This window comes from Phaeoacremonium minimum (genome assembly GCF_000392275.1).
Source record: "Phaeoacremonium minimum UCRPA7 unplaced genomic scaffold PA7_03_scaffold_585, whole genome shotgun sequence".
Classification (NCBI taxonomy): domain Eukaryota; kingdom Fungi; phylum Ascomycota; class Sordariomycetes; order Togniniales; family Togniniaceae; genus Phaeoacremonium; species Phaeoacremonium minimum.
In genome coordinates, this window is record NW_006921487.1 from 2,392 (window position 1) to 10,670 (window position 8,279).

Sequence of the window (8,279 nt, forward strand, 5' to 3'; positions counted from 1 at the left end):
CTAGTCTGAAGTACATGGGCATGGGCGGTCTTGTCAAAAACCAGCAAAAGGAGAAAGAAAAAGAGGGCGGCTCATCAAAGGACGGCGGCGAAGCTGAGGCATGGAAGGCAGCTGCTAAGGGCGGCCTGAACTGGGCGGGCTTTGGACGGACCGGAGAGGGTGCCGCCGAGCGGGAGCGGAAGAAGAGCGTGGTCGAGGAGGCTGCGGCGCAGGACGACAAGCAGATCCGCTTCACCATCAGCGGAGTCAACCAGCGCATGACCAAGGAGGACTTCATCAGGGAGATGCAAAAACTCGACAAGGGCACCAGGAAGGAGGTCGTCGACCAGTCGACTGCCTCTAACCGCGTCAAGACCCTTGCGAAGCAGGACCCTGCCCCTAGCGCTGCCTCGTCCTCGCCATCTCGAGCCACTGGCGCGAAGCATATCACCGCCCCCAAGCCCGCCATACGTCTTGACGGACAAGACGACGAGGAGAGCGGATCGAGCTCAAGCGCGCGGCCCGGACGAGCCCCGCGGCGCAAATCTCCTTCGATCTCCCCCGAGGTGTCACCTGGCCGGAGCCCTAGTGATGATGAGCCGAGCCAGGATGAGCCCGAGACGGCCGTCGAGCGCCGCAGGAGGCTCGCGGTGCTCGACAGCGTGGAGGGTGACGACAACCGCGACGAGACCAACGAGACGCCCGCCGAGCGACGACGCAGAGAGGCCGCGCTCGGCGTCTCGGGAGGCGGTCACGACAGTGATAGTGACGACGATGACACGCCTCGCGTGCCGCCCGCCCGGAGGGGGATTCGATTTGCGGAGCCAGAGCGTGGCCGCAAATAAGATGAGACGAGATGAGACGAAATTATAGACTTGAAGAGTAATAGCATACACACGTACGGGTGGGAACCGATAGAGGAAACAACACTGCATGATGGCATAAGCGTAGCATCGTTTATTGTATGGTTACAGAGCATGGAATGAAAGAATGGATGGCATTGGGGGTGGTTCGAAGATTACGAGGCAGTACTCTTTGTTGAGCTACAGAGACTTATGATAATGCTTAGTTTGTAAGATTATTGATTATTTCAGAGGAGATTCACACTTGTAATGCAATGTGAAATGTTTCCGAGTGCCTAGTCCAGCTATTTCACATAGAAAATTACAAACATTAGAAAGGGGACAACAGGGGAAATCTATGTCAAGGCGCACGGGCCCCAGGAGCAACTCTTGGCCCAGGAAGAAAAAGAGGAGCTTGTGAAAGCTCGTCGCTCTAATTGGCTAGCCTATCTCATCATGCCGACAAATTTCTAGTATGCAGCTTCCGGCTTGCACCTCGAACCTTTACTCTACGACATCAACGCCTTCTCCATCCATCACCTTTCACCTGTCATCCACACCAGAGCCAATCCTGCAAATAAATCTCCAGAGAGGCGGCCTGGTTGTAGTTGCTTTGTAAATTCAGAGCAATTAGATCCAAGAGATCTCCGGAATCACACATATTCTTCGGACACCTTCGGGCACGAGATAAGATGGTCCAACTCGTCGAGGTCGAGGACGAGCACTTCCAGCAGCGCCAGGCTGGTGCTGATGAGGACGAGGGCGACTACACTGATACTGGTACGTGGATCATCTAGGGTTTGCTATCGCCTGGCCCGGCACTTCGAGCAGAACAAGTGCAGGCAGCAGAGCTCTTGCTCTTCCTCCTCGACGTCTTCTCTGCTTCTCTACTGCATCACACCTTCACAAGCAAACACATCACTAACATCCTACCCTCCCAGACTCCGAGATCTCCAACGAGTCCGACTACGACCCGTCGCACGAGACGCTCGCGGAGCGCCTGTACGCCCTGCGCGACATTGTGCCGCCGACGGCGCGCGGCTGGATCTGGGGCAAGGTGCAGACGACGCAGCGGATCGTCAAGACGGTGGCGCTGTTCGCGGGCCGCTCGCTGTGGACGGTCAGCGTGAGCGCGCTGCTGATCGGCGTGCCGTGGGCGTTGGCCTGGGCCGAGGAGCAGAACATGATCGCCATGGAGCAGGAGGTGCGCATGCGCGAGATGGGCGGCGATGTCTTGACGGGCGGCGGCGGCGGCGGGCGCGAGGGCGAGCCGGCGACCGCCGAGAGGGTCGGCCAGGCGCTGGGTCGCGAGGGCGGCGCTGCGGCGGCGAGGCCGGCTCTGTAGACTCGGGGCGGTGGATGCTCGGTTTGAAAGGAGTCCGTGGCTCGTCTGTATATCACACAGTCGTTTTCGACACATCTCCCATGACGCATGCCAGCAGTCTCCGACTTGATTAGGGGATGTGGTCTGCTGCCTCTTGTATTATGGTTCAGTTGTAGGCGTCGTCTCAGCACACTGGACGACTCTTTTTCTGAACCGACATTTCTTGTAGTTATAGTATGAAACCGGGCGGGAGGGGATCAAACCTTGACAGAACACTCTTGGACTCTCTCATCTCTCACGGGTCGTGTGGGTATCTATCACACGATCTCTCTTATGTATCTGCATATAGAAACTTCGGCTGGTGGCCAGCTGGAAGGACGGTCAATGAACGATACGCTTAATCTTTAACATCTTGAACACTCCATCGCTTACGTGTTTTGATGTCAGTTATTATGCCGTGGCAAGTAGGCCTTGCTCTGTCAAGGATGGGACGTACTGGCGTGGCGAAAGCATTGGCTAGAGGCTGGAGGTAGATGGTGAATAATGAACAGGGAAAACTACAGCTCAGTAAGAAGAAAATCATCTCAACTATGTAGCAGTCGGGGACAAGTAAGTACGATATCTATCACAAAGTCCATGTGTCGGATCGATCCAGTTTGATATTCATCTATGTACTTCAACACCCCAAGAAACATACACAGGTGAAGACTAAGGGGGGTTCTAGGGAATAGCAGACGAAAAGTGAGAGTGGTAGCCCCCTTCAAGCCTAGGCGGGATATTGCAAGCCTTCGATTTCGTTTTCTTTTTCCTCGTTTTGTCTACGTATCCACTCCTTGGATCAGATATCGTAGAAGGGGCTTGTCTGTTTGTACACACTCAATCAAACTCAATTCGAAAGTAGGAGAGAGGAGGTCCTCGTTTCATTGATAAAACTCTGTTCAAACCGGTAGGAACGCCTAACATGTATGCCATCAATCATTGCTTGTTTTCTTCTCTTTCTCGTGCTCTTCTTTCCTCGCTTACTGAGCGATGCCCTGGGGGTTGTGGTCGAGGTCAATCGACTCGACCTTGGTGCGGTGCTCGGCGCTGGCTCGTACCAGGTTGCCGAAGTACTTCAGGGCGACATCACTCTCGGCCTTGACACGCAGGGTCTCCTCGCGCCGGGAGCCGAGCTCCTCGACCGAGCGCTGGAAGCCGACGCGGAGAGAATCTGCTGGGTAGCGCAGGACCTTGCGCACGGAGCCGGCTATCCGCGTGGAGTTGGCGTGTACGTAGTCGATGGATGTGAGCTGAGTGGAGATCTTGGTGGAGAGACGCTGAGGGAGAGACCTGGGGATCTGGTTGAGGACATATGCGGAGGCAGCAATGGCAGCGAGGATGATGCCAGGCACGATCAGTCGGCGAAGGTTGTCGTTGCCGAGCACACGGGCAGCGCTCAATGCGTGATCCGCCCAGCCGTAGCCTCCTATAAGGCGTGGCACAACGGCCGTGGCGACGGTGAGAGCCATGCCTGTACCGGCAACCTTCTCCTGTTCTTGGAGGAGAGTTGACCAGTCGACAAAGTCCCAGAGTTCCGTCGGAATGTCAATCTGTTTGGCTAGGACGTCACGCTTGCGGCGGAACATCACATCAGGTCGGAAGCTGAGATCACTGTACTCGTTGCCGAGGTGAAGGATGCCCAATTGCTTGATAGCGTTGACACCACTGACGGTCTTCGTGCGAGCGTGGTCCTCGCACTGCACAACGGAGGCCTGGATTTGAGACAGCATTGCCTCCTTCAGTTCTTCTGCATACTCAAAGGCGTTGAAAAGCCCAGGATATATGACGCCCTGAGTATCATCACCTGCGTGAGCAATGGCGGAATTCAGGGTTGAACGGGTATAATCATAGACATCCTTGCAAGTCTCTTCGATTGTCTGGTCAATCTCGTCTTTGATCTCATTCTGCACTTTCTTGCTCGACTCCAATTGAGGCTCAATCTCCTTGAGCTCCCTTGTGACGCGCTTGATCTCCGATTGAGCAACCTCAGAGTTGACCGTGGCGAGAACATTGACGTCGTTCAGGATATTCAGCAAGTATGTCTTGGCGGGAGCGAGCTTTGAATGGGCTCGCTTCTCAAGGACAAATCGTCGTAATGACTGCTCTAGCTTCTCGAAGTCTTGGAGCTTTTCCTTGTCTTTCCCCTTGCCTTTCGGATCACCGCTCGGATCATCGCCGCCACCGCCTCCACTCGAAGAGCCGCTGCCATTTCCTCCTGGACCGCCGGGTGGCGGGGCCGTAGGGACAGCATTGCTTGACACGAAATGAACAAGCTCAGATGATTCTTTGAAAGTTCGGGGACTTAGACCGTGAACTTGCTCTAGGATCATCTTCTCGCACCGTTCCTTATCTCTGATGTTGTCGAAACCATTTACAACGATGAATAGGTATGCCTTTTCCGCGGCAGCTGCCCAGAGAAACTCCTTGGCGGTCATGGTGAAATGGTTCGCTGCAGATACCACAAATACGACAACGTCGATTTCCTCCTGTCGAGCAAAGACAGCTGTCGTCTTTGTGGTATCGGAGTTTAGACCTGGAGCATCAATCAGAGCAATATCGACCACGCCATTGTTGAGCAGTGACTCGTCAATTGTTCGAACGTCCTTTACATAGACTTTGCACTGCATGTAAGTCGAGTTGTCCAAGACGATCTTCTCGAGCTCTTGCAGGGAAAAGACATCGTATGTTGTCTCGTCGTTACGGTTGTAGACGGAGTCTTTATGAACCGCATGCACCTCCTCGATCCCACCGTTCTCTCCCGCATCGAGAACCTCACAGAAAATGCTGGTGCAAGGTTGCTGATCCTCGGGTAGAACCTTTCTCCTTAGAAGGGCATTGCAAAATGTGGACTTGCCGGCGTTCAAATCTCCGGTAATCAGAACCTTGCTTGATGTGTCTTCGATACGCTCACGCAGCGAGAGTAGGTGCTTGATGCTGGAACTGATCTTGCCATCCAGCAGCGATGCAATCGATCCCTTTTCCAGCGAATGAACCAGTTCGGTCTGGTGCAATGACCCAAGCTTCAAATCTAACTTCAAAATTGAGAATTCCTGAGCAATCTGAGGCGTCACGAGGCGAGGTTCGGCAGCAGCTGTGCGCTTCTCCGCAGCCTGGCTTGACTCTGCTTCGTGGTGGTCTTCGAGGGATGTCATCGCACGTCGTAGCGGTCTCACAGGAGCAGTCGGGGAGGAGGGAGAGGACGAGTGTGCTTCGGCAGCGATAGACTGCGTATGCTGAAAGCCGGGTCGCGAGGGAGGTCGTTGTGTGTCGGCTCTCTGGACGGAGGGATAATGGGCCGGCCAGGTGACGTTCATCTCTTGCAGTCCTTTAAGCAGCTCAATGACTTTATTGATCGAGCGGTTGAGGGCCACTCGGTGCTGGTTGTACCATAGCTGGTGGATGGCGCCGGGCTGCATGCGGTGGTCTGCGTCGACGCGCGCGTGGGAGTGAGAGGACTGCGAATGCATTGGTCTGTCTTCCTGTAGAGCAGAGTCCCAGGCGGGAGAGCCAGGGACGAGAGTCGAGGCGCTTACTTCCTCGCCGGCCGTGCTCCCTCCATACCCAGAGTCAGTGTCGATGAGCGCTCGGAGATGAGCTGCGTGCGCAGACTCACCGGTGCCGACGGTCATGAAGGTCGGAGCTCGGGCGGTGGTGTTGGAGATCGTGGCGGGAGCCGCTCGGGGTTGTTGTTTCGCGACGTCATCTGAGCTTGAAGGCTGGTCCTCCTCCAGCGGCCCCTCAGGGGATTTCCCCTTGCTCGAGAAATAGTCTTGACTCATTTTCGGGCGTGTAGATCCATCTGCCTGTTGAACGGAGGGAAGGTGAAGGGTTGGCGGAAGGGATGTGATGGAGGTGGAGGATGTCGTACGTCGCGATTATTTTTGTTCCGTCACCTTCCTTGCCGCATGATTTCTTGGGGAGCGGCAAATTTCCCCATTCATTGACGCTTGGAGCTACCTAGGTACAGTGCTACCAGTGCTGGCTGCAGTGCTACAGTGCTACAGTGCACTAGCGACCTTACCGTCAGTGGCCCGCTGCTTAGTCATAGGAATGCTGGCCGGCCAGTCCCGCAGTAGAGAGGTTCACGTGCCAGCAACCATGCACCTTCCACAGTAGACGCCCAGACGCACGGATTACAGCGCCGCCAAGGCTACCCGACTCCAATGGGTGAGGTCAGTGGCCGTTACGTATCTCTCCCGACCGTATAGTTTTCCCCTCCAGGCAACTGAATAAGGAACCGTATATTCGACGACTCTCGAGGAATTTCCGCCCGGGGGATTGATCACACAAATCCACCTGTAGTCTTGGAGCAGAGGAGACCTTTCGACATTTGCTTGTAGCCGGCCGGCCATCATGAACGTGAGTGCTATAGCAAGTGCAGGAATTGGACCATCGCTAACATCAGCCCTGCTGGACAGATCTTGGAATGGGCATTTGGGAAGCGCATGACGCCCGCTGAGCGTCTGCGCAAGAACCAGCGATCACTAGACAAGGCAATCCGCGAGCTCGACCAGGTCCGCGCGAAGCTGGAGAAGCAGGAGAAGACACTGGTCGCCCAGATCAAACAGAGCGCACAGAAGGGGCAGATGGGCGCCGCCAAGATCCAGGCCAAGGACCTCGTCCGCACGCGGAGGTACATTGAGAAGTTTTACGGCATGCGCAGCCAGCTTCAGAAGATCTCGTTGCGTCTGCAGACATATCGGACAAACGAGCAGATGATGCAGGCCATGAAGGGCGCCACGGTGGCGCTAGGGAGCATGAACAAGTCGATGAACCTACCGCAGCTGCAGCGAATCGCCATGGAGTTCGAGCGCGAGAATGATATCATGGAACAGAGGCAAGAGATGATGGACGATGCTATCGACGATGCGATGGATGTCGGAGTCGAGGAGGAGGGTGACGAGGTTGTGGAGCAAGTGCTAGAGGAGATCGGTGTGGATCTCAGTCAATCTGTGAGCTCTTGCCGCGACCTACAATACTCCAATTCCGTACTAATGACATGTACTAGCTCGGGGAGACGCCCTCTGGCTTGCAGTCGAATGCCGTCCCCGAAGGAAGAGTTGCACAGGCGGTTGGCAGCGGCGGTGGAGATCCTGGTGATGATGACCTCCAGGCACGTCTGGACAGTCTCCGGAGATGATCATGGCTACCAGTGCGTTATCAGCACTTGGCAATACGATTTTGTCTACAATTAGCATACTGCTTGCGTTCTGGCGTTTTGAGGTTGCGTCGTCACCACAGGCAGCAAGATGGTTGCTTTGAGCGAATCCACAAACACCATTCTTGAAGGCGCTGGCTCCGAAATGGCCAACTCACACACTTTGTAGGCACTGATTTACCGCGAGACATTGCCCAACGGTGTCATGTTGTTTAAGGGTCTGGGCGGCTACATGAATATTTACAATGTAATCAAATCGCATGCAGAAGTTTAAGAAAGGCTGCATTGTCATGGGGTATGCGGTTTGTTGGTTATCAGTTCAGACTGTTGGTAGTCCAGATGGATTTATACTCCGCTAGCGGTTGGACAGTTGATGTCGGGCCTCCATTCCCGCGCTTCCAATCATGTGCAGATCAAGCCGGATCTCCTGAAGCCTTCTCCAAGCCCGCGAATCTACGACCGAAGCGCCGAGCTGCTTGCCAGTTGCCAGTTACTAGTTGCCAGGGGCAGTGCTGAGAGCGTCTGCTCCAAGCAGCCAGTGAGGAGAGGGTCTAGGAGGATTGGATGGACGACAGCACGGACTGGCCCTCGCTTTTGAATTGTAAGCTCTGGGCTAGTACATAAACGGCGTGTATCTTAGGCGGCCCCGTGAGCATCCTCCTCCGGCGTGTATTAGTCCTTTCTTAGAGCATCATCATCTGTAAACGAACTTGCAGGAGAATATCTTACGTCAAGAACAGACAGACACCCTACTACAAAGCCCAGTGTTTGAGTGGTGCTTCATTGATCAAACAAGCTTCATACTTGTCTGAAGAAACGCCTATCAGCCGTGTCCTGCGTGTTGCGTTGCCTGGGGCGGCAACGGACATGTGCTTTGCTTGCGCCGGCCTGTCCTACACCTACCGTTTCTGTGCATCGAGAGAGCTGCAGCGGTGTC

The 8,279-nt window shown here is 54.9% G+C and overlaps 3 protein-coding genes across 3 annotated transcripts; 2 read left to right on the plus strand and 1 right to left on the minus strand.

The window, feature by feature from the left end:
• Positions 1 to 1,513: 1,513 nt before the first annotated feature.
• On the plus strand, positions 1,514 to 2,166 carry UCRPA7_8315 (putative mitochondrial import receptor subunit tom-22 protein; the record flags this gene model as incomplete). Its single annotated transcript, XM_007920832.1, has 2 exons — positions 1,514 to 1,601; positions 1,763 to 2,166. 2 exons carry the CDS (start codon positions 1,514 to 1,516, stop codon positions 2,164 to 2,166), a joined length of 492 nt encoding a protein of 163 aa, XP_007919023.1.
• A 998-nt stretch (positions 2,167 to 3,164) lies between these two features.
• On the minus strand, positions 3,165 to 5,813 carry UCRPA7_8316 (putative transmembrane gtpase fzo1 protein; the record flags this gene model as incomplete). Its single annotated transcript, XM_007920843.1, has 1 exon — positions 3,165 to 5,813. One exon carries the CDS (start codon positions 5,811 to 5,813, stop codon positions 3,165 to 3,167), a length of 2,649 nt encoding a protein of 882 aa, XP_007919034.1.
• Positions 5,814 to 6,537: 724 nt separating this feature from the next.
• On the plus strand, positions 6,538 to 7,324 carry UCRPA7_8317 (putative doa4-independent degradation protein 4 protein; the record flags this gene model as incomplete). The annotated part of the gene is made up of 3 exons (XM_007920844.1): positions 6,538 to 6,543; positions 6,603 to 7,136; positions 7,193 to 7,324. The coding sequence occupies 3 exons, from the start codon at positions 6,538 to 6,540 to the stop codon at positions 7,322 to 7,324; spliced, it is 672 nt and encodes a 223-aa protein (XP_007919035.1).
• Between the last annotated feature and the right edge of the window lie 955 nt (positions 7,325 to 8,279).